We start from the raw sequence: 25,843 nt of genomic DNA, 5'->3' as shown, positions 1-25,843 counted from the left end.
TAGCCATAGTGATAGCCCATCTAACAGCCTGTCATCATACTTCGCGTGATGCTAATGAAGACGGGTTAGTTACGACTCTCCAGCACAAATATTTTGGCACCATCAACGGCGACCTCTCCAAACCCCACAACCTCGGCATCGCCGCCGGCGCCACGTTATCTCCGCATCGGCGGTGCCATGAGGTCTCTCTCCCGCCTATTCACCCCCACCTACATTGCCATGGCCGCCCCCTCCCCGTCGCCGTCCCGACGTCTTGCCCACATCACTCGTCACCTCCTCGCCTCGTCCTCTTCCGGCGAGCTCTCCTCGGTGGGCGCCCCTGCCGCCGCCGTCGCCGACAGTCCCGCCCGCGCGGCCGCTTCCAAGGGCTTCGCCGCCGTGCTGGTCTGCATCTTCAACGACCCCCGGGGCGACCCCCGCGTCCTCCTCACCAAGCGTGCCTCCTCCCTCAATTCCCACTCAGGTAGGTGCGACCTTTGTGGATTTTTCTTGCCCACCGCCTGACCTTGGCATCCATTTCGCTCGATTCCGCGACTAGAGTGATTTATTCTCTTAATTAAAACGCTAGGGGAGGTGTCGTTGCCCGGGGGGAAGGTGGAGGAAGGGGATGCGGATGTGAAGGCGACGGCTCTGCGGGAGGCACAGGAGGAAATTGGGCTGGATCCCGCGCTTGTCTCTATTGTGACAGTTCTTGAGCCTTTCCTGTCCAAGGTAATTTGAAGGGGAAAAATGCTGTTCTACCCACCCCTTTCTAGCTTTAGCCTTTTACCTATGAATTATTTGGGATTGCAGTTTCACTTTTCATATGCTTTGATCACATGAAAGTTCTCTGTACATCGAATTGAAGCTGCTTTTGGTACCGGGAATCGGTCAATCGTTGTAGTGCAAATTCCACTGAATTACGACATATCACGGGGCAAATCATGGTACATAGAGATTTGTCTGAAATGTTAGTTAATTTTAGGCATGCTAGCCTTTTTTGTAATATATTGCATACTAGTTAGTTGAACTAAATAGCAAATTTATGACATCTCACATGTTGCGAGTCACATTCAGTTATGAACGGACATTCATCTATGAGGTTTGTTAGTTTTAGGCTTTTCAGCTTCTGTTGCAATATGTAGAATGATCATCTGGACTGGGGCTGTGTTTGGCATTGCGGTGGATTCTCATAATCCCATTGCCGCACCCGCTTTTGTCTAACCAATTCTCGCCTGCTTTCATGTGTACTTTTCCACATCAAATTATAAAATAAGTCCAGCACCGCATAGTTCAGCTAACCCCCAACTTAGATACCATTAGTATGTCAAACAATTAGGAATGCTAGACTATCATGAATTTATTGACAGGCACTCATGGAAGAGATAATCAGTACGTACTACGTAGTATATGTTTATCAGTATGTTCTATTGCATGTACTGTGGGTTTACTATCATTCCATTAATTGATCCCAAGGCATGTTGCATGACTAACTTATGAGAACAGCATATGTCCACTTGGGACATATGATGCACTAGTGCATATATATGATCCAAACTCTTGTTGAATTCAATTGAGTTTACAGAAATAAAAATGTATCATACTGGCCAGGAAGATGTGAGTGAAGTTTCTGAAGTCGAGAGAATCGGAGAGGTTAACCCCAGGGGAGTATGGTGATTGTACGGAGATAGGGGCGAATGTTAGAGATTGGGAACCATATAATTCCATTGATTATTGGGAGTGCCTTGTTACAGCAACCACCACAAAGTTCTTGCGCAATCTGGTCCTTCAGGTTTTAGTATTACTGCTTGTTAAAGACAGATACTCAAATTGATTATTCAAATGCGCGTGTCCGCTTAGGTCCTCTCAAATTACGTCGAATTGCCCAAGCTTTGTTGTGACTTTTCAGAAACTTGCCAAAGTGAATGCTTCTCATTCTAATTAAGCTTGGTTTACCTGTTACATGTGCCAACAACCAAGCGATTAGTTTCGCCAGCTTGAGTAAGCTGCTTGGTTTTGAATCCCTGTCCGTTCCTTTGCAATGTGCAATAATCTATACCTGTTGTCTGATGCTCTGGCTCCACCATTGGTACTCCTTTTGGAGAGGAAAATTCCAATCAAAATCATGCACATGTTGAAACATTTACCTGCTTTTGAATTCGCAATGCAAGTGCAAACTAGCCAGGACTCATCTTGAAATTGTTTGCAGAACGGCCTTGACGTTACTCCTGTAATTGGCGTTCTCTTGGATAGAGCATTATTCAAACCTGTCCTGAATAAAGCTGAAGTGGAAGACATCTTTGATGCCCCTCTTGAGATGTTTTTAAAGGTACTTATGATTTATTGATCTACCTGTCCTCCTTTAGGTTTTTCATCAGCTTCGTATGTTATCAACAAAGATATTTGCATAGCATAGTTCTCAGTTCTATCAAAATCTCTAGGATGATAACAGGACAACACGAGAAAGGGATTGGATGGGAATGACGATTCCGGTACAGTTTTTTGATTACCAGGCAGAGGGCAAAAAATATGTCATTTGGGGCTTAACTGCACACATTCTGACTCGTTCTGCATCAGTGGTTCTACAGAGGCAACCATCGTTCGTTGAACTTCCCAATAGACCAAGCAATACTACCATCACTAGCAAGCACTAATGAACTGAAATGTCAAACTTCGAACACTAAATTGTTCGTGTATTTCTGTAGAGATGTAAATTGTGTGGCCTGTATAGCACAAAAGATAATACTCTGGAACATTTGCTGCTCTCATATTTTGAGCTGAGACTCAGGCAATGACCGCTCGATGGAATTTGACTCGTGAGGCTGCTTTTGCATTGCCACAGAATGCACTCCGTGTGCATATGTTTTTTTTTTTTTTTTTTTTTTTGTCCGCTGCCTCCAGTCAAATCCGTCCTCGCCGTCGCCGGGGACACAACCACTTGGGACGATGAGGATGCCATAGCAGCAGCCATGGCCATCAACCTGAAGCAGAACTGCCTCCTAATGGCACAACGGCCGGGAGGAAAGAGGGTCGGCGCCCTTCGGCCAGAAGAAGCATGACATGTCGCCGTTCGCCGGCCATCCACCGCAGATGCAGGCACCAGCACCATGGCGCCAATACAGCCATCGCTGATAAGCTCCGACCCAATCCGCAAGCTCCAGACTTTCCTTTTTCCTCCGCTCAAGTACCACCTCCATGGCGGCTTCCAGAGCATTGAGAAGGTAGCTGGCCCTCCGACAGATCAGGAACAACACGAGCTTATTAAGGGGGAAGGCAGCAGATCCACCATCTTCTCCATACCTCCACATGAAGGGACTGCAGGAGACGACGGCTGCGGCCACCGGACGCCGCTCGCAAGCTCCGGAAGCCTCCTCCCCAACGGCATAACGCCAGACCAGCACAAGGCCGAACACCACAAAAGCAAGAGCAAACCTACAACTAATATGTACAAGAGGATCCCAAGCACCTCACCCAAACCAACTCCGGAAGCGGCCGGGATCGGGCCAGGACGCCCTCCTCCTCGCCTTTCTCCCCTAGTTGCCCCTCAATTCGCCTGTTGCTACTGTAGCGGGATGGATAAGGACCGGTCCTGTGTGCATATGTTTTCAGTCAACATGAAGGGAATTGTAAGTTACGAAGAATATGAAGCATCTTATACGGCCACACTGCATTTTTGAACTATTTCTATACTCCCTCCGCTCCATAAAAAACGTCGTTCATTTTATACTAAGTTAGTACAAATTTTGTCGATCGGAGGAAGTAGGTTAATCTTGTACCCCCTCCGTCCCATATTAAATGCCGAAATATTACATGTATCTAGACGTATTTTAGTATATAGATATGTCCATGTTTAGACGAATTTGAGTCATTTAATATGGGACGGAGGAAATCACTTAAAATCATACTCCCTCCGTCCAACAAAGGATGTCTCAAATTTGTCAAAATTTGGATGTATCTAGACATGACTTAGTATTAGTATATAGATGTATTCAAATTTGGCCAAAATTGAGACATACTTTGTTAGACGGAGGGAGTATATATCATTTTTGGTTAATTTGAACGCAACGCACTCCTGATGTATGATATAAAGTTACATTTTTTGTTTATAAACTTGGACTCACATGGTTTGTCAAAATACAGTGGTCATTTTGCTACAAGCTGGGACGAACCTAACTTACCAAACAGGCATGTTGCGTTCGTATCCAACGTCTCAGCGTACTAACACGGAGCAAAGCTGCTTCAAAGAGAACAAACGAAAAGAAAAACACGGAGCAAAGTAGTGAAAACAAATGGCCTCCGGGCAATGTCCCCCTTTTGGCCTCAACCACCTGTGATCAAGGATCTCGGCCTCAACCACCTGTGATCAAGGATTTAAATAGCGCGCTATAGCATATTTGAATACCCGACAACGCTATGTTAAAGTAAGTTTCATCGCTACGCCGCTATTCACGTAATAACAACGCATGACGCTAAACGGACGCTAAATTGTTTTGCGAAAAAAATGGTACGCACGTCGGCCAGAAGTCCCCAGACAGGCCCAAAACCACTACAAACCTGACCTAACAAGCCCGAGCGGCTTTTGATGTGATGCATAACTCTCCGGTGTCCACCCTGATTGAGCTCCTGAGCAGCGGCTGCTCCTCCAGCAGTCCAACCTGAGACAGGTGGCGGCTGCTACCCCAGCTCGCGACCGATACCGGTGGCTGTTTCGGTGCTTCCAGTTAGAGGTGCAACTCGGTGATCCTCAGGGTATCCTTTGATTCTCCTTAGTTCAAACAAATGAACTAGTTTTTTAAAAAATTGTGTCATTTTAAAACTTTAGTTCATTTGGTTGAACTAAGGAGGGTCAATGGATACCCTGAGGATCACAAACTTGTGGCTCTACTTCCAATGTAGCAAGCGGATGCTGAATCCTTTAATTTGGGCTATATTTGAGTTTTCTTTTTGCAGAACACTGTTTAAAGTACGAATAGCATCACTACTAGAAATCATAAGTTTCCCTAGGGTACATGAGTTTCCCTAGATCCGAGTACATGTGTTTCCGTAGATCCGATTTTACTTACTCTAGGTAAAGTAAATGTGCAAATAGTGTTACTCTAGGTAAAGGAAATTTGCATCCAAAAATAAATATGAAGTAACTTTTCCTTGAGTTATTTGGCCCCTACGTAAAGAATGCCACCCTGGCTGAGGAAAGAAGCTTATGGCTGCCGATTTGCTTCTCTTTTTGGGTCCATCCCGCGCTATTTTCCCGTCGCACGCGCGACGCTTTGCACGGGCCCGGTCAACAGCGAGAGGGTTGAGCGAAAATTTTCTGGTCCATGGAGAAGGACCCGCTTTGGATAATCTTCTCCCCTCGATTTGCTTCTCTTTCCCCTCTCCCAGTCTCCGCCTCCTCTCGCCGCCCTCCTCCTCTTGTTGTACCCACGCCGCCCCACCCTCCCCCGCCAACCCTGCCCTTCCCCACATGTCGTACCAGTGCTGCGCCGCTATTCTCCTCTGTCTCCGCCCTCCGTGCCATACTCGCAGTCTCCGCCCCTCCTCGCCATATCTGCGTCGCCGAGAACTACCGCCTTCGCTGTCAAGATGGGCGTGCCACCTGTGAGGATGCGGTCTCAGTGACCGTTTCTGGAGGGATTCTCCTCTCCCTCCCCCCCTCCCTGCCATACTCGCAGTCTCCGCCCCTCCCTGCCATACCCGCGCCGCCGAAAACTGCCGCCTTCGCTGTCAAGATGGGCGTGCCTCTTGCGGGGATGCAGTCGCGGTGACCGTTTCTGGAGGGATTCTCCGAGGAATCTGGGCAGCATCGGGTCCGTGCCGTCCGTAGTGGCTCCCTGTGATGGCCGCCCCTTGACCATCCCCCTTCAGGTTCGTCCTCTCTCATCTCAATCTTCTCCAGCGCTCTGTCTCTCCCTCTCTAATTTCTAATTTTATTTGCTATGTGTCATGTTCTATGTGTCTTTGTAATGATTTCAGTCGATTGATTTGGTTGTCTGAAGCAATGATTTGGCCAAAGTATATAACTAATTTGTATCTATAACTAATTTGTATCTAACTTTCAATGGGGGCTAAATTTCAATGGCCAATGCGAGGATGCTGTCATGAGGGGGGCTAAATTTCAATGGCCAAAGTATATAACTAATTTGTATCTAAATGCACCATTTACACTTTGATATGGAAGTATATTCAGTACTTGAACACGTGGAGAAACAATAGATGGACTGGCTGCTAGTGCTACTACTAACTGTCTAACCCTTATCATCTTATCGATCCATAGTAAAGCCCAGGGCTGTGGTGTTGGCACTACTAAATTTCAGAGATTTATTGTGATGATTACCTATACTACTTTCACCACGATCAGGACTACAGCCCAGGGTGCCTTGGGCGTAGATCTGCCCCTGCACATGCTGCTGCATTCTTAACCTTGTTTTGCACTGATAAAAAATTTAAAATGATAATGTATTGATGTTCTTGTATGTATTTTGAAGGAGCAATTGTGTGAAGCCTGCTATTCAGAAGTAAATGTTCTGAAAGCTTGGTGTTTCTGAGGCTTGCTGTTCATAGGTATGTATAATATAGATACGACCAAGTGCAGTACTAATTATAACATTATTTTGCTTTGTCTAATTAATTTGTACATCGATTCTTTTAAGAGAAATACAAGTTTTTGCTGGCCAGATTGAAGGAAAAAAGAACAAACTGATCTTCTGTGCTACAAAGCAATCAAGTAAGCATTCCATGTCTTCTGAACAATTCCGTGACTGGATGTACAATGGTTGGGATGAAAACAGAAAGTAGGAATGTTTCTGCCGCGGCAGAAAAACAGGCTGCAGGTGCTTGAGGCAGCTCGAGGAGGAAGAAGAAGAGGAGGAGCGGCTAGCTGCTCTAACATAGTCATTATGTTGTCCAAATTTTGTATCTAAACAAAAGGTATTTTTATGTTTCAACTTCAGTTTTTTATCTTTTTAGGAAAATCTGTCTCAAATAACTCAATTTGCATACGATTCCAATTTTTCTTTGATTGGTGCTCTAGATTAGCTGATTGTGAGTTGGTTGATTGTCTATCACTTGTTTCTAGCTACAAATTGATAGTTGGTTGATTGTCTAGCACTCTGGCAATCTCATCTTTGTCGAGTTCTTTCGGTAGCTACATGCAGGCTTATACTCCCTCTGTCCCTATTGGTTGTGGTCATGGACAGGTTTGCTAATTGGACATATGTGCTTTGCTGGCTGTTCCTTTTTCTCCCCAAAAAGACTAGAATCTAGTTGTCATGTAATTTGATGCCTTCTTCCAGATCTGCACTCTTGAGTTTTGTTTGTCAATACATTGATGGACACACTGTCCTGTGCGTTGTTCTCACAATAGAGAAATACTATTAGCTTTTTTAGGATGTCATATTAACTGTATGTACAGCTTGAGAAATTGCAGCCCCTTTAGCATAATTACTCCAATGCATGTGAACATAAGTTTAGTACGAGCATGCTTGAATACATTGATGCTACCACATAATTACTCTAATGTATCCAAACATCTGAACATAGTACATGTAGAGTCGTTTTTAAGTTAAAGGTATATACTGACTAGATTTCTAATGAGATGTTAATTAGTACCATTGTATATATTGATGCTACCACATGATTGTCGTGTTATTCTCAGGAGCACAATGCTAGCTCAAATTTTTCTGCCGACGAGCCTGCGCATGCTGCAGATCAAGATGCGTTTGGAGGTTTCTTCAATTAGATTGCAATAGGCGCAATTACTTTCTCATCGCTGCTCATGAGTGTAGCCAAATGCCAGCAACTAAACAGGTCTTACTTATGTAGTTTTTTGGAGTAGCAAAATCTAGCTACTTACTGATATGTGACAATAGTTGACATAGCGTGTCATATTTTTTGGCCATAGCTAACTCTGGCCATGTATGATCTGTCACGGTTGTAATCATTTGTTGCTTACTATTGATCAGACATGTTATTTGAATGAAGACTGAGAATGAGTGAATATAATGTGTCTTCTGAAGTTTTTGTTGGTTATTAATTTTGGCTCCATTCGAATATATTTGAATTATGGTCATTTCAAATTCAAATATTGACAATATGAATTTATATATGGTCAATATGAATTAGATATGGTTCACTAGAGTGTAGTTTAGATCCTGGTAGGTAAAGTCCTCTAGGAAAAGATGATGATGTGACAAATCTGATTTAAATATTGGTCCCACTCCTTTCCCTAGAGCTAAATTGACCCTAGTGATCATAACTTTCCATGTTGGCACATAACTACCATGCAATTTCTTTACCTAGAGTTTCAGCCACTAGGGAAAGAAATATTCCCCTAGAGTTGTACAAATGCCACTAGGGAAAGCCCCCTTTCCCCACCATACTATACCTAGGGTTCTTTCCCTAATGCGGTTAGTAAGTAAAACCTTTACCTAAGTTTTTTATGCTTTCCCCTAAAGTATTTGGTACTAAGGAAACTTGTGATTTCTAGTAGTGCACGTAGGAGGCCATAGCGAAATTGTATAGCCACGCTATTTAAAACCTTGCGTTTGATGGATGATGTAACTATACTATGTGATGAATCTATGTTTGAGATGAGAAGTTAGTACTTCCTCTTTTTCAAATTATAAGATGTGTTTCATTTTCCGCTAAAAAGAACTCAGAGGCTCAGAGCTGTAAAAAAGCCAGAAGGACTATCCTAAGATTGAAAATTTGAAATGACCATACAAAAGTGAAGATTGAAAAACCAGACTTGCTAGGGATAACAGAAAGTTCTAATATCAGCCGCCCATGCGAAGGTGTGTAAACAGTAAACGGTAATCATATTTCTGCGAATTAGGCAGATATATCAGTTCAGTATTGAGTTGCCTGCGTCTAACTAATTCATCAAAAAACAACCTAATAAAAAACAAAGGGCAATATATTTACCAAAATATTTTTTTTTTACCGATTTCTTGCTTGGATAAACTTTCTTTAGCAAAATGATATTTGCCCCTAATGTTCCAATCCGGTTCCTCACGCCAGCAGCTGATTCGAACGATTGAGCCAATTGGATACTTAAGATTTGAAGCCACAACCAGATGCGCAGCCCCTTAATTATTCGTTTCTCCATTTGCTGTCCTCCAGCTGGGCTGATGTCTTTCCATCCCATGTGTCTTTCTGTGTCAGGTATCAAGGCGGCTTTAGCTAAAGGCCATGATGGCCGTCGATCCTAGCCGCCACCTTATAAAGTTCGGGTACACGTATGTGTTTGTATAATTGTATTTGTTAGATCTCTCATGTTAAATCTGCATGAGCTGTGTACTTTGTGTGGAGGGCTGTGTGCGGTGCAATTACTAGTCCATTCGATACTTTTGACTCGTTTTGCTACATGCATTTCGATATTATTATTATTATTTGCAGAAGGAAGATGCCCGTCAAGAGGTTGCAAAGGAGCACAAGACTAACTTACTACAAGACGAGTAAGAGAAAATAGGCAATTTGCAAAGATGCCCACCTTTGCGACAAGTTTTGTTAAGACTATTTTGTCTTAACGAAGCCAAATATAACAACTTTTATGAAAAGGAGGAAATACAACGCATTCATAAATTAATTTGCATAGGTTTTGGCAAAAGTATATAGTACATCTCTAAGAAGCATGATTTCCAAAAAAAAAAACTTTGAAGCTTTAAGATACATTTTAAACATGCAGGCTGTGCGGAACGCAACTTTGTTGTGGAAAACTACTTGTTCTATGAAGGAACCTTTCTTATTTTCGAAAGTTAAAGTTCTGATCTTTATACCATCTTTGCATAAAACCAAACCAGAAGAAAAAAATGATTTTTCTTCTCAGAAAAATAATAATAACAACATTTTTCGTGCTCTACATTTTCTTCTCAGGAAAATAATAATAATAATAACATTTTTCGTGCTCTACATAATGCATTTTTGCATTTTCGTGCTCTAACACAATGCATTATTGCATATCATTGTTCTGCCATGTGCCAAGATCACTGCACATAAACATGGAGCTTCGAAACTCGAAGAACGGTGTCTTCAGTGTTCTGTAGCTAGGGCCGAGCCGTACATATACCAACTCCAAACAATATTATCTCGGCAGATTGATGATTGCCCCCGTTCTCCTCACGGAGGAATCGGCCGGCGAGAGGGTGGAAGCCGCCGTGTTGGACTCTGGAACTCCAAGACCTACATGTGCATATATGAACTTTGGAACCCGACCTTGGATTGAAGTGTTGACAGGGTTGATTGGATAAGGCCATGCTTGCATGCAGGACTAGGAGGTATACGGACATACGGTCAGTTGGTGGATGACCGGATCATGGTACGCAGGCAGGAGTAATGTTAATTTGGTTGTCTTTCATGCCTTGTACTACGTTGGCAGACGCATGTTCTTGGCAGGGTCCCATTTCTCTGGCGGTCTCTGGATTTTCAACCTGCGCGTGGGTTGGGACGTGCACCGTGTCAGATTTAACTTTCCCAGGAAACTTCGGTGGTCTAATTTGGCGATTGCGACAGCAGCCGCAGCAGCAAGAGAGAAGCGGATGGGTTGCCAGAAAGTACCGAAATAAAATGTGGAGTAAGCAGTAGCAAGTGATCTGCTGACTTCTATCAATATATGGAGTATCCTTTTAGTTAGCATTATCATCTTTGTTGGTAGGGACTAGGGAAGCAGAGCAGCAGCTCATCTTTTCCTGTTTCGTCCTGAACTACAAACAAAACAGCCAGGCTCATGTTGCCCCACCATGTAAAGGCATGCATGCAAAAGTGGAGAAAATACTTGCAGGGAGGGCCAGGAATTTTGGCCATTCTTAATCAAGATTGTTCACTTACAGCAGCTTATTGTTCGCAGTGCATGTCTTGGGTGACTTACAGAAGACCGGAACAGAGGATCTACGTTTGTAATTATGTACTCGGTACAATAAAGCCTCAACTAACCTAGCTAGTCCTTGTATTGATCGAAGCTCATAATGACATTCATTATACTAGCTACCCTAACCATATATAGGCACCTCGACAACGCAAAAGAACAGAGCTCTCATAATGACATTTTGCATAGATTTTAGAATCTCCAAGCTAGAGAAAAGAGAGAGGAGAGCTAGCAAAGAAACGAATGTGTTCTGTTCTCCCATGCTCTAACTAGCTAGTCTGGCAATCTAGCTACCTATTGATCGAGCTAGGGGGACCAAGACAAAAGCTTAATTAGCTTCTCAACATTTTCATGTAAAAAGTCCAACGAGCTGAAAACTCTAAAAGGAGTAAGATCACTTCTGAAGCGATCCTGCAAGCTAACTAAAAGTGCATACGTTCAAGCTGAACTGTTATAGTGGCTAGATTACTCAACCGCTATAGCATCTGTCAGCAGAATGGTTGAATGTACCTACCGCAATTCCGTTGTCGTACGTGGTGATCATCTTTTTCACCGGCCAAAGTAATTTTGGTCCTTATTTAGTGCCAGGATTTGTAAAAGGAGCACACTTCATAATCTTATAGGTTTTGCAGGGATGCTGGAATTTCAGAGAAAAAACCATCACCGCAGAATTTGAGAAAAACAAAAGCGTTTCAAAATAAGGCCTAAATTCACTTTCTCTTCTTTTTTTTTATACCGGAAATCAGTCTTGTAAACAATAGTTCTTTTGGCTGCCGTAGAATCAATAAAGCATTAAGGAGGATGCTAAGTTAGTTCTCTATATCATAGATCTATGATAACTGATAGTTATCCCCCCTATTATTGTGCATTTTCCGGTGGAGCACAGTAACCATGCTACTTACTATTCCTGAACAATTTTGGTCCAGGAAAGAACATGCAGGCGCATCCAAGGCTATACTGAACCACACCCACCACATACACGAGTACATGCATGCAAGTTCAGGAGAAAACAAAATATACAAAAGATGATGTGAACTTCCAAGTGACAATATATCAAAAGGGGCAAACAGAATCGACGTCGTCGCTCAACGATTCTATCGCTCTTTTTTTTGCTGTTTATCTCCAATTAGTATATGGCCGTGGACACTGGACAGTCCATGTGTGAAAGATATAAAGGATATGCTCTTCGGGCCATAATAATTGGCTGCATTGATCGATTGAAGGTGACTTGTATGCTTATCAATTGTGCTTTTGCAAGTGCCGTACATGGATGGATGATTGAGTCTGCATGGGATGCTATTGTACGTGGTATTGATTCCTGAGTACTATTTGTGCACAAAACGGAACACTTGCTTTCTTATGTTCCATACATGCACAGCATTTTTGAGCTGTCAATTAATCATATATTGAAATATAGAGAGATACTGGTAACAGCTTCTGCTTCAAGAAAATCTCTTGTGTTTAATTTGTCCCCATTCTAGGCGTGAGTGGCCTCTCTAATTTGCTCCTTTAATTAACTTCTGTTGCAGATCTCCCATTAACTTTGGATATTACAATCAGAAAGATCAGAACAGAAAAACTATAGTATCTCTCTGTTTCAAAATGTTGTAATATAATAAAATTCTTACACGGGCCGGATCGTAATCCTACGTGGCGACGACCAAGTCAACAAACTCCAAAAATCGGTCAATTTACCAACAAGGCATAGTCATGCCAACTAGGCGCTGGTCAAAAGAGTCAACAAGTCAATTCTCTCATGCCATGGTCAAAGGAAAGAAGAGCTTTAGTAGGGGTCAAGAAAGTTGTAGAGATGAGAATTTTGGTCCATGGTAGACCATGGGCCAACCCCTACTTTTCCCACTTGGTGCACACAAAAGCTATAAACCAAGGATCATTTTTTACCACTTTGCCCTCACTTTTCTCTCTCCCTCAAGGGTCGTCATGGTCTTTTGTCATGAACCCCTATGCTATAAATACCCCCATGAGGGCATGTATCATTCACTCTCAAATTGAATAAGATCAAAGGAAAGAGAGCTATAGCAACCTAAGGAGCCCGCTCTCGAGTGCTTGGGTCGAGCCTATACTCGACTCGGCCTCGGGGACATGACTTAGGAAGCCTAGTTTCGAGGTTCCGAGCCGTTTAGTACAGCCTCGACTCGAAGTAGAGGGATCGGGTTAGAGTCTCGAGAATATCCCAACCTCGCTACTTGGGAAGACGAGTTCGGCCCAAGTCCGAGGCGGCCTCGAGAGGTCTCTATAGGTGACTTGGAAAAACGAGTTCGGCCCAAACACCTGACTAACGACCCCCTCGAAGCCTCTCCTAACATAGGACTAAGTCGTGCCCGCAGGATCGACCGAACCTATTCAAAACATATCGTCGTGTCAACTTGTCCAAGTGTACAGCAACCTTCGCTATAAGGCCGGCGTACACGCCCTATATACTATTCTCGCACTTGTGCCATCGAGCATTGGCACCCTTACTCTTGTTGTTTTCTAGAACAACAACACAAAATATATGACGTCCTTGATTTTTAATATGCCGTCAAAAATAATACTCCGTCCAACACATAGTACTTGTCTCAAATTTGCCCAAATATGGATGCGTCTAGATAAATGTAATATTTCGACAAGTAATATGGGTCGGAGGGAGTACTCAAGAAAGGTATATAAAAGCAAATAATTTCACAAGGCAAACACAATCAATTTATATATTACTATGGCCCAAATCAAGGTAAAAGTTTTATAACGTAGATGGCACCCGTAATAATGCACCATATATTACTAACAAGGAAGAAAAAGCTTTGTAGTTACTAACTAAACACATTTATTTTTCATTTTTAATATTACTGTAAGATCGGATAATATTCTTTTTTATGGATACGTCACTCACACTAGTTAAATCCTGAATAAATCCAGGTAAATACGAGCATCCATGCAATATTTAGGATTTGAATCTGTGTGCGCTGGTTACACTACAATGAACCAAACCACCTGATGTATGCTCAGTTCACAGATCTTTTAATATTCTAATAACTCCTAAGGATCTATCATATACTAAAAACACAACACAAGGTTCTCAAGATCGACATGATACCATGTTAATTCACATCGTCCAAATTACTTAGATGCCTATATCGTGTATTTAATGCCGGAATTTAAAGAGGGGGATATATCAAGTGGGAGGGCCTATGAATAATTTAGAAAATCTTCCCTAATTTAAATTATGGTATATCCTTCCAAACAGGGGCAAATCCACCTTAAGCTCCGATACTAACGCCCCCATTTAATTATGGCATACTGGTAAATATTAGATTACCACCATTGATGTATCCTCTAATTTAAATTATAGTTTTTAAAAAGTGTTTAAGTGTCCCCTCTTAATTTTTCTCTGACTCCGCCCCTTGCTTCCAATGAACATCCATGGTTATTTTTCACCATGGAAATAAATAGCGTGCGATTTAGCCACTATAGCGGCGCTGCAGCGGCACGGAAGCCTCGACGCAACACTATGACAGTTGCATAACTTCTTCATCATATAATGGATAAGTTTAGATCTGACGCTAATTTTTTGTACGCAATTCCGCGATTGCGGCTGGAGGATGCCGCCGCGAAATGATTTAGCGCGCGATTAAAACTTGTTTGTCACCCGAGTTTATATAATAAGTTGCAATGGTCATGTCTTTCTTTAGCGTTGTTAACTCCATCCTAACAAATATAAAACTGCAACTCTCATGCATTTTCCGAGAAAAAGAAAATTAGGCCCGAACTGCATGCAGTTCTCATATGTATTTCTCGAGAGAAATAAACTTGTCGGGATGCAAAACGGACAAATATTTACTGCAGCGCTAGGAAGAACCAAACAGCCCTCTGGAATGCCGAACCACATGGCATACCATATCTCAGTTCAGTTTGCATGCGACTGTCCAGACAGCTGCCTCCCTGCCTGTACAAACGTACGGAATACTAGAAATCATGCACACATCAAGATTTTCGACCACCGGGGCAGCAAGTCAAATGCATTTCACGTCGGCGATCCGCAGCCGACGACGGTGGAGTGAAACTAGATGGAACAATCCACTTGCAAGAACAGAAGAGATTCAGATTACAATCTTAAACGGGTCATTAGCGACCAAACTTCCGTTAATGAGGTAAAAAATGGAAATCCCACTAAATGAAATTCAAAAAACTAAAATTTGAGGATCAAAAATGAAATTCACTCTAAAATTTTCGACCACCGGGGCAGCAAATTAAATCAAATGCATTTTCACGTTGCTTTCCCTAACACAGCGAACAGCTAGCTTGGATCCGGCCGTTACATCACTTATATATACATGCACATGTGTACATACTGATCGAGTTAGACAGCAGACAACCTACCTTGTTTATACTAGTCGAGAGACCACAGTCCATTACTGTCCTATGTAGGTTGCTATGAAGATTCCTTCTTAGTTACCGTTACGGGCTAGCTCACCGTACGTGCATAAGCGAAGTTGTTGACGACTTCTGTTCAGACAAGATCACAAGATGGAACTCCCGGAACACCTGTCTCCGGGGCATGAATCCTGGCTGCACACAATGGTTACTACGCTATCATTTTCAGTTATATCATCAATCTGGTTAGCTAAATATGAATTATATTGTGTGAAAAGTAATACCTAGCTATATTAAATTCTGCCTATTTGAAACAAAAATTCAATGGTTTACCTTATCTAGCATAGAATTTATATTTTTTCGTGGTAAAATTGATAATCTAAAATACGCATCTGTGTTTTATAAACTGAACAGAAGAACTAATAGTGCCATGCATATGGGACCATATATAGTGCCATCAAGGAACCTTAGCGACTAGCTAAGGGCGCTCCTAAAATATCGAGGACAATTCTTCTTCTTTTTTGCGAGAATCTACAGCCAATTCTAGCTCATCGATCGGTCAATTACTGCATCCAACTTCTATCGATCAACAATTCATTCAACGAAAAGACGTGCTCACGAGCAAAGCAGCAGTAGAAAAAGAAGCTGCCAAAGAAAAAGAAAAAGCCTCTGGAACGCTTTAACATCTCTCAACATCGTAAAGATGCGTACGTGATGGGAAGAAAAAGAAGAAGAATATGGAAGCAAGCACGTATATGGCCAAGCAGCCAAGCAGCTAGCTGCAGTCCACCCGGGGGAAAGCTAGCAACGTCCTAACAAACCCCGCCTATAAATCCCAACGGATCTCCAGCCATAATCACACATACCCACACGCACAAACCGGGCCGATGGCGACAAATACAATGAGAGCCGCCGCGCTGCTTGGCGTCGTGCTGCTGCTGCTGTGCGCGGCTCGGCACGGTGCAGCGCAGCGGTACGAGGCGATCTACAGCTTCGGCGACTCCATCTCCGACACCGGCAACCTCTGCGTCGGCGGCTGCCCTTCCTGGCTCACCACGGGCCAGTCCCCCTACGGCGAGACCTTCTTCAAGCGCCCCACCGGCCGCTGCTCCGACGGCCGCGTCATCATCGACTTCCTCGGTACGTTCCTAACACTTCTCCATGGTCCAAATATATGATCGGACGCCACGAAAATGGTAGCGTGACAAGTGCAAACGTGCAGCCGAGCACTTTGGGCTGCCGCTGCTGCCGGCGTCCAAGGCCACCGGGGGAAACTTCAAGAAGGGCGCCAACATGGCCATCATCGGCGCCACCACCATGGACTTCGACTTCTTCAAGTCCATCGGCCTCAGCGACAGCATCTGGAACAACGGGCCCCTCGACACCCAGATCCAGTGGTTCCGCCAGCTCCTCCCTTCCGCCTGCGGCAGAGACTGCAGGCGCCACCTCTCCAAGTCCCTCTTCGTCGTCGGCGAATTCGGCGGCAACGACTACAACGCGGCGCTCTTCTCCGGCCGCTCCATGGCCGACGTCACGGGCTACGTGCCCCGGGTCGTCAGCCACATCATCCGCGGCCTCGAGGTAATTAATCAACCGTTAATTTTAACGTTAATGTACTCTTTGGCTGATCATTTGGTTAATTTTAATTAACCTATGTTTGGGTGTGCAGACGATGATAAGATTGGGCGCGATGGACATCGTGGTGCCGGGGGTGCTGCCCATCGGCTGCTTCCCGATTTACCTGACACTCTACGGGACGTCCAACGCCGGCGACTACGACGGCGACGGCTGCCTCAAGAGCTACAACAGTCTCTCCTATCACCATAATTCGCTGCTCAAGCGGAGCATAGCCAAACTCCAGAGGACCTACCCACGTACCAGGATCATGTACGCCGACTTCTACACCCAGGTCATCCAGATGATCCGGGCCCCTCAGAACTTTGGTAAGTTATATTTACTACTCGTATTTCTTCTTCCATCTAGTAACAAATAAAACATGAGTTTTCCAGCAACAAAGCAAAAGGCCTTGTGCATGTGGACAGTCGAATATCCATCCTTGTGTTAAAGCTCTGTCCGGAGTCGGGGACATCCCTGTCCAGAGCAGCAAGCATCATCTTTACTGCGGTACACTTCACCTTTTTAGTTAGTTATCTTTGGTGATCAGCAAAGCTGTGCAGCCTGATCTAGAATCCAGTTGCCGTGACAAATTTGAAGTTTCACTGATCACGACCACACATCATGGGGCCGGCCCACATCACAGAGAAATTAAGCTGGCTAGATGCATTGCATAGTAATTTAAGCTTACAAGTCATGCATGTATGTATGGTCTCTTGGATCCTTAGCCCACCGGTGAACTCATCCGATTAGTGGTGTCAAATTATGCTCCAGGGACCAATATTGACCTCTGTCTGTCCATATGATTTGGGAATCAATACCTAGGCCAGCAAGCCAGTTGGCATGCATTGCCATCTAACACATGATCCAATTATTATGAAATAAGGGTACCTGTCGTAGTCAGTGTATATAATAATACGAGTGCTAAAAAGAATTGTACATGTGCAGCTAGCTCTTGTTCCCATGCAATGAAGTGCGTATAACTGACAGGAAGATACTAAACAAAAAAAAGGTTCATAAAAAATAATCGCATGGCCATGTTCATATTCGTCCGGCTCATGGTCATCACTGCCCAATTCACGTGACATTAGATTAACCGGAAGGGTATTAGTATGTTTTTTAGTCAGACCACCCAAAACACTCAAAAACGCAAAACACTTTTTTTTTACTAAATTAAAACACTTATCAAACACTTCCTATCAAATAACCATTTGAAATTTGTAGTGTTTTTAAAAACATCTCAAAAACTCTAGTACCAAACATGTCGGGAAGAGTTTAATTGCTTTGCAATTTGCAGGATTGAAGTACGGGCTGAAGGTGTGCTGCGGAGCCAGCGGGCAGGGCAAGTACAACTACAACAACAAGGCGAGGTGTGGCATGGCCGGGGCCAGCGCCTGCTCCGACCCCCAGAACTACCTCATCTGGGACGGCATCCACCTCACAGAGGCCGCCTACCGTTCGATCGCCAACGGGTGGCTCAAGGGACCCTACTGCAGCCCACGCATCCTGCACTGATGATGTTGATACTAGCAATATTTTACTACTTGCAGAGATGGGATCGGTGTGCACTACGTGTGAATTAATTAATTGATGTAACAGCTAATATATGTATGATGGGGTTTTATCTAGTTGTTGGTTATTCATTCCTGGGGGTTAATTAGTTAGGTTGCTTCTCCAGAACGAATAAAGTTTCGGTGTGTTATCTATCTGGGATTAACTTGAAAGTGAAAGGGAAGGTTTCCATTTCCGCTACTATGCTATCCAAGTTCTGCTTGATTTTATTTTGACAGCTGATTTTAAATTCTAGAATAACACATGATTTAATTGTCATCTCGTGTTTGGATGTTGCACAGGAAAATGCTGAAAAATTTAAAACCATCTGTTGCTACTGAAGAAAAGAAAGGAGAAAAAAAAGGCTTCAGTCAGAGTTTTCTTGGGATGCCGAAGTTCATGTTTGATTTACCCGAAAACATACTCCTTCCGTCCGGATGTCTCAATTTTGATCAAATTTGAATGCATCTATACACTAAGTCATGTTTAGATACATTCAAATTTTGACAAACTTGAGACATCTTTTATTAGATGGAGGTAGTAGTAGAAATTCCTCCAGAGTATGCGATGTTTGCTTGACCACTACCATCACTAATCAGACCACTGCACCAATATCTTGGTGGACAACGACGGCATGATCGGAATGCAGATTTAACACAGGCCTTAAGCAGTTCATATTTGCTCAGAAATCTATAATCAAACAGACCTTTTTTTAGACAAACAGGCCCTGGGTTGGAGACATGTATGGGGGAAGTTCAACCAATGCGTCAAGTAGGAGCACTGGACAAGGTTTTTGCTGCGACACATGGTAAAATTGCTACAGGGTACGCTAATGTAATAAGAAGCTACCGTGCGCCAATTCCGAAGAATCTCCAGGAAAAAAAATAAAATAAATTACAACATTTGCTTTGGTATAAAACAACTAATTTGCCTGTAAAGCAATCTGTATCTGATGCCAATTTTGTAATTTGGTGCTACTAGAAAAAGGCAGTTATATTTTTCATCTCCGTAACTGCAACTTGTTACGTGTATATGCATCCAAGTTCTTAGATAAAAGTTTCCTTTCATCTTTATTTTACATGGCAAACGCTCTTCAATGCTGACTCTACGAGACATGCAATGTAACAAAACTGTCTACAAGACAGCCCTTCAATTATCCCCCGTTTGCAGCTTTCAGGAGCTCATCCCAGGTTATGATCTTCTCTCTGGGCTTGTTCTTCACCAGGCCTGCCATCTTCTCTTCAGAATCGATTCTGCCCTTCAATTATCCCCCGTTTGCAGCTTTCAGGAGCTCATCCCAGGTTGTGATCTTCTCTCTAGGCTTGTTTTTCAGCTGGCCTGCTATCTTTTCTTCAGAATTGATTTTTTCCCAGCCATCGAAAGGCACATAGCGGGCATTCTTCTGTTCTAGAATCTCAAGTAGTCCCTTCCGCCCTTGCCTTCTCGAATCAGATGGCGCCATGAACACACCATTCCTGTCATCTTCAAGGATGCTAGCCACCTGTTAATCAACACAGTTTTTCTGAGAAAACAATCAACACAGAGCAAGAATATAATGTATTTAGCATGCTCAAGTCTTGAGACCAATTTACAGTTGCCGCATTGCACCTCGTGACATTATTTCATAAGTGGCTGTAGAAAATCAAATGTGAAAACTCTAGCATCTTTTTGGCAATACCTTTATAATTTCACTACCATTATAATTGGATAAATTATCTCATAAAATAGTTGATCATGAAAAGGATTTTCCTCTGACTTGGTGTAAACAAATCACATCTTAAAGTTCTGAAACATTTTGACCAAAGTCCAAGATGAATATTGTGAGATCAAGCATGAACCTTCAAACCTTGGGCAAAAAGTATGCCCATTCGTGTTCTGAGCAAACAAAAAGGACAGGTCAAATGAAGCACCTGTAAGGTTGTAAGTGCAGGCAGATAATTTTTACAGCGTACGAATGCACATAAGTTTGTCCTGGATTTTGCAGGTTCGCACTTCAAAACTGCAGTGTACATCTAGGAACTGCTTCATTTTTTTCCCCAACAAATATGAAGTGCATATTTTTATTGGGGATAAAATGCACCCATGATCATGAAAATGGGTGCATAATGTGATTGACAGAGACCCGGTCATTGATTTTTACAAGAACTCCCTTCCCTCTACATAATGTACTTGACAAGTACTCCCTCCGATCCATAGAAGTGTCACCCATTTTGTACTAAGTTAGTACAAATTTTGTACCAAGTGGGCGACACTTTTTATGGATCGGAGGGAGTAACTACTCAAGTTCAGGTTAATAATAGCCAAGGAATTCCACAGTAATGTAGATTGTACATAAATGTGAATAACTTTCTACAAAATTTTCAAGATTATATGCCAGTGAATCAATTTTTGGCTCCCATTGAATGGCTATTTCAGGAGATATATTCAGTTGTTGTCTTAGACAAGAACACATGAAAGCTACTCACAAGTCACTACATGAATATAAAGTTATATCAATTGGGTGCTTCCAAATTTTCTGCAGCGCAACGATATCAAACAATAAAAGAAGGTACATACTGCTACTTTCTTTCCATAGATGAAACACCATTAGGTACATACAGTTTCTTCAGCACAATGGAGATTTGTAGCAACAATCCCAGTTGGTCCTCTCTTCAGCCATCCTACCACGTAAAGTCCTGCCTCCACTGTGGTTGTTTCTGATTCACTGCTCAAAACTCTGCCCCTTAAATTTGGGACAACTCCTGCAACAAACAGAGGTCATTGCACATGTATAAGTGAATTTCCTTTCCCCGCAAAAAAGAAGAAGTGAATTTCCTTTCTGGATCAGAAAGAGAAGTTGTAATATCATGCACCTTTGTAGTTGTCGAAGGGTAGGCCTTCCGTTGGCAAGGATTTGTAACCAATACTCTTCAAAACCAGTCTAAGAACATTGATAATACTTAGGACAACTTTCGAAACCTGGAGTTTACTGCTCATAAGGAAAGCACAAGCTAAAGCACTTACCCACATTTCAGATCTTCAAACTCACCAGTTCCGACTGCCACCTGATTCCCAGTTACTGCATCATCTATACAGCCAGCAAAAGTAATCGTCAAAACCTGTGCCAAAAATTAATCAGGAAGATTCTTGACATCTGACCTTTTAGAAGAGTCTTTTCAAGTTCCACGGCACCAACTGTGGAACCACCTTCTGAAGGGAGAAATCTGGTAGGTTTCCTAAAAAACACAAAGTGAAGCTCCTTTTGGTCATTGCTGTTCTTTTCCTTATGCATAGTAGCAGCCTTAGATAACAGTTCATGCACCCTTCTTTTGATTCTACTATTCCTCATCTCCTCCTGCAATGATATAACATTTTCCTTCTATCATAAGCAAGATGACGAAAGCAGAGAAGATGGAAAGAACATTCAAAGTCAATTTAGCAGAATAGCATAGTGATGGACATCTACAATCTACGAGTAACAAGTCTTGCAGATCTGTTATTTAAATATTAGTAAAATTATTGGTTTTTAACTACTGCAACCAAGAGCTCTAAAAATGGAATAGGATTAAACAACTTGTTAGCCAGTGTCATTCTCAGCAGCTAAGCAGAAGAGGGCCAAAACATTTTGCATGCTATTGACAACTGAATCCCATCAGTTTTGAGTGATCCACTTTCTCCAGAATCAGTAAATACACCAACCAATTAAAAGTTCACTCAGTTCAGTACCGCATTCTAGGCTAAATAGCTGATCGTATATACAGAAAACACTTCACATATTCCTTCACTTTATCTAGTTCCCTGGTTTTCTAGTGTTCACAGAAAATGAAAGGGATTTGCGAAGTTTTCTAGATGTAAATGGTCGTCCTTCCCAATGCTTCAGCCCTTTTCCGTTCTGTATGTTGTCTAACAGCTCAAGTATGCCATTCAACCTCCCTATTGCTTGCACTCTCCCATATGCAGTGGTTTCTCTACTACCACTTTGCACTAGAAAACCAGGTGCCGAGTTGTAGTAACATACTTTTTCAACATTGGAAGGGAACTTTAGATAACATGTTTATGTGCAAGGATAAGAAGAAAACTTGAGCAAGATAGGCACAACTCAGCAAAAAACTAATCCTAGCTACTACCAGTAAAAAGCAATAAATTCTGATTTCTAAATTTGCCGGTGTTTAGAAACTGGGCTAGTCATGTAAAAAGAAACTTATAGATGGTAACCCAGCCATTAACAATTGTGCAACACGTGCTGCACCTCACTGCACGAACCTTATCTGCAGGTGAGGTCGCAAGATCACCCTCCTTGATGCAAACATGGACATTTTGCAAACCTACATGGTGTCAGTTTTAGAATTTAATATTAGCAATGAAATAGGCCAGTATGAATGTACTAAGACTTGCAAATTTTGCAACAAGAGAATACCTAAAATTTCACGTAATTCCTTTGCTGTGCAAGCTGCCTGTACTGGACCTCGACGCCCAACCAAGTACACCTTCCTTTACATAAACCACAAATGGCATCAAAATTATTTTTCTGATCATCTGAACATGCAGACGAGCTATCAAACAAAAGAGTCTTCTATCAAAATCGGAACAGATGGATACCTTATAGTGCTGCTCTTAAGAGCATCCAGCGCATGACCAGCAATATCTGTGGAAGCCAACTTGGTTGTACAGCGGAGAAGGATACGGGCAACATCAAGAGCCACATTTCCCTTGATAACAAGTAGCATGACAGCAAACAAATATTACACAAAGAAGAAAAAAAAGAGATAATTGGATACATGATGGAACACTCATGTCCATTTTCCTATATGGGGATATCTCTCTTCCAAAAGCTTACGGGAACAAATAAAGTTTGGGGCACAATATTAACCCCAGAATAAGGATAATAAACACAGTAAGTAACAGAATTCAGAAACTCAGAAGGGGCTGGCAATGCTTTTACCATTTTACATAGCCACACAGTATTTAATACTTAACTCAAGATTAATTAAATAACAGATCAATAACAATCTCTCGATTTATCATGCAATGATGCAACGGTTGTATGTAAAAACACTGAAAACTATGGATTAGTTCTGGTGACTCCATAATGTTGGTACAATGTTCAAAACTCAAACACTGATTCATCAGAAGTGTAGATACCTGTCCAAGGACCACAGCAGAATCTGTGTTTTGCAAGTCAGGTACCAAGTTGTGCATGTCTGGGTGCCCATTATACCACCATACGAATTCTCGAGCTGAATGTATTCCCCTGAGGTTCTAGATAAAAATATGGTATTAGAAATAAAACAACCCAACACCAAGAAAGAAAACATAAATCATGTGATAACACTACAAAAGCTTGTACAGTAGATGCTCCGTCAACAGTATATAACAACCTGTTTCAGCTTATATGAATAATTTGTATTTCCTTTTAGTGATACAGTTTCAAATGCAATACTGTTTCTTTGTTTTCGTGTAATATCATGCGATCATGATAGACCATTGATGAGGCTACATAAACAAAATCCTATGTGTCACCAATAAGAGAAACACAAATAGCTAAGATGCCCATCAAAATTGTTGGCATAAAGATTGGCTAAGGAAGTTAAAAATATGTTATACCTCCCCAGGAATACCAAATGATCTATCACTTTCTGCACCATAAGCAAGAACAACCTGTTAAGCAGTAGAACTGCATCAGCATTCTATAAATAGAGAATTTCATAAGCTACAGTAACAGAAAATAGCAACTCGAGAGAAAGAAATAGACCAATGGTCATTTGCTTACAACATCATATGTCCCTCGAAGCTCTGCTAGTGAGACATCACTTCCAAGTGTTACATTCCCAAAGAATGAGCATCGGGCGTTCGCAGCTACACGAGAAAATTGGTTTACCACAATCTGTTGAAAGTATATAGAAAACTCAATCTTCTAAGGAATTTCTTTAGTTATAAGTATGCTGATAAAGAAGGTAGGCATAAACAGAATTGTAAGGTGGCAAAAATGACTTGTACAATTGGTGTATTCAATGAATTACTTTGTGTAGATGATGTAAGAACTGAGGAATTAGGAAGTAGCACATCACTTCTATTAACAATGGTTTATCTCTTCTAGTTATGGTAGCAATTGCTGATACATTAAAAATTGATTGAATTTCAAATTCCCAATAATAGAACATCATGAAATGCTCACCTTTGTTTCCGGATGATCTGGAGCCACTCCAGAACGAACCAAGCCAAACGGTGTCGGCAGCCTATCAATAATATCGACTTGCACTCCTTCATGAGCCTTTAGCATCTGTTTACTCATGCATAGGATGATGCAGAAATAATTAAATCCAAAACAAAAAAAAAGTTTGCAAGAACTTTCGACTAACCATGTTACTTTTCCTTTTGTTTTGGTTTAGATTGCTCACCTCACCATGCCTCACGCACGGTGTTCATTTTCCTTTGTTGTGTGCAGCATATGCTAGGTAAAGGTCCGAATGCATTGTTGTTCAATTATGGTTTCCTATATGAGATTTTATTACATAGCAATTGGTTACAGCTTCCGGTCACTGCCAACTTGACAAGCACTAGCTAAATAATTCCCCAGCTGTGGCTGCACTTTAGCGTTTAGATTTTCACAGGCATCATAGAACTGGATTCCAGCACATTTCGCAACTATATAGCACAGATAGCACAGAAGTACTGATGCACTCAATATGAAGAAAAGAACACAGGACATGAAGTGAAGAACCCCGCCGCCAAAGAGAGGCGAGACCACCACATCTTTTCCCGTCAAAAGAAAATAAAAAACAGAGCACCCGCACCTTTTCGGCCGTGTAGAATCCGGCGGGGCCGCTGCCGACGACGCAGACGTGGAGCGGCTCGCGCGTAGAAGCGGCGGAGGCGGAGAAGCCCCTCGGCCGCGGGAAGAGCATCAGCCTCTTCGCGTGGGGGAGAAGAAGGCCGCGGCCCATCTCCTAAGCCCTCGCGTGGTTGGCGAGGAACAGCCGCTGCTCGCGAGTAGTGGCCGTTGAAATAGAGACAATAAGCTGCGGGAGGTGCCGCTGGCCGCTCTCGGAGCCCACCGCTCTCGTGCCTACACCGGCGCGCCGCCGTCGGTCGGCCGCCGCGTAGGGTTATGACGCGATCAGTCTCGCAGTAATGCACGGAGCGGGCGAGGGCAGGAGCTGTCCTTTCTCGAAAGTTTCAGAGGTGCAGCCGACATACGTCCATCGAGGCCGGCCCAATAGGCTGAATTCCTTGCCATCCACTTACCAGTATAGGCCCGGCCAATTCCTAAAAAAACCAGTATAGGCCGGGCCCAATAGGCAGTTCTCCGGCACGATCCTATATGCAGAGCATGCATGTGCTTAGTGTGCTTCCCTAAAAAAAAATGTGCTGAGTTGTGCAGATTGAGCATTTGCTTGCATGCACACGCAGCATCCGACTCTTTTTTTTTTTAGATGACGCACCATCCGACTCTAATCAAGGGCTGGAATCATGTCGCGTAGATGGGCC

The 25,843-nt window shown here is 42.7% G+C and overlaps 3 protein-coding genes across 7 annotated transcripts; 2 read left to right on the top strand and 1 right to left on the bottom strand.

Moving 5' to 3' along the window:
* LOC100846710 (nudix hydrolase 15, mitochondrial) lies at positions 1-2,799 on the top strand. Its single transcript, XM_003568697.4, has 4 exons — positions 1-463; positions 569-711; positions 2,189-2,308; positions 2,421-2,799. Exons 1-4 carry the CDS (start codon positions 178-180, stop codon positions 2,631-2,633), a joined length of 762 nt encoding a protein of 253 aa, XP_003568745.1. The 5' UTR covers positions 1-177; the 3' UTR covers positions 2,634-2,799.
* Positions 2,800-16,004: 13,205 nt separating this feature from the next.
* Positions 16,005-18,583, top strand: LOC100846203 (GDSL esterase/lipase At5g45910). Of its 2 annotated transcripts, XR_002963334.1 has the most exons (5): positions 16,005-16,351; positions 16,434-16,792; positions 16,881-17,154; positions 17,221-17,335; positions 18,123-18,258. XR_002963334.1 is itself a non-coding variant. In XM_003568695.4 (4 exons), the coding sequence occupies exons 1-4, from the start codon at positions 16,099-16,101 to the stop codon at positions 18,338-18,340; spliced, it is 1,104 nt and encodes a 367-aa protein (XP_003568743.1). In that variant the 5' UTR covers positions 16,029-16,098; the 3' UTR covers positions 18,341-18,583. The 2 variants fall into 2 exon arrangements, 1 of the variants encoding a protein (XP_003568743.1); XM_003568695.4 differs by lacking the exon at positions 17,221-17,335 and having other exon boundaries at positions 16,029-16,351; positions 18,123-18,583.
* A 678-nt stretch (positions 18,584-19,261) lies between these two features.
* On the bottom strand, positions 19,262-25,503 carry LOC100845899 (NADPH:adrenodoxin oxidoreductase, mitochondrial). Of its 4 annotated transcripts, none has more exons than XM_003568694.4 (13): positions 25,150-25,501; positions 24,531-24,635; positions 24,126-24,239; positions 23,960-24,013; positions 23,498-23,614; positions 22,955-23,064; positions 22,773-22,846; positions 22,619-22,680; positions 21,515-21,710; positions 21,380-21,443; positions 21,229-21,296; positions 20,975-21,117; positions 19,262-19,877 (listed from the first exon to the last, which is right to left on the bottom strand). In XM_003568694.4, exons 1-13 carry the CDS (start codon positions 25,297-25,299, stop codon positions 19,641-19,643), a joined length of 1,494 nt encoding a protein of 497 aa, XP_003568742.1. In that variant the 5' UTR covers positions 25,300-25,501; the 3' UTR covers positions 19,262-19,640. The 4 variants fall into 4 exon arrangements, with proteins under 4 accessions (XP_003568742.1, XP_024314960.1, XP_024314959.1 ...); XM_024459192.1 differs by lacking the exon at positions 25,150-25,501 and adding an exon at positions 24,754-25,119; XM_024459191.1 differs by lacking the exon at positions 25,150-25,501 and adding an exon at positions 24,715-24,733.
* Positions 25,504-25,843: the final 340 nt, after the last annotated feature.

This window comes from Brachypodium distachyon, chromosome 2 (assembly GCF_000005505.3).
Source record: "Brachypodium distachyon strain Bd21 chromosome 2, Brachypodium_distachyon_v3.0, whole genome shotgun sequence".
Taxonomy (NCBI): Eukaryota; Viridiplantae; Streptophyta; class Magnoliopsida; order Poales; family Poaceae; genus Brachypodium; species Brachypodium distachyon.
The sequence above is the reverse complement of the archived record's forward strand: the minus strand, read 5'-3'. Positions and strand labels throughout refer to the sequence as shown.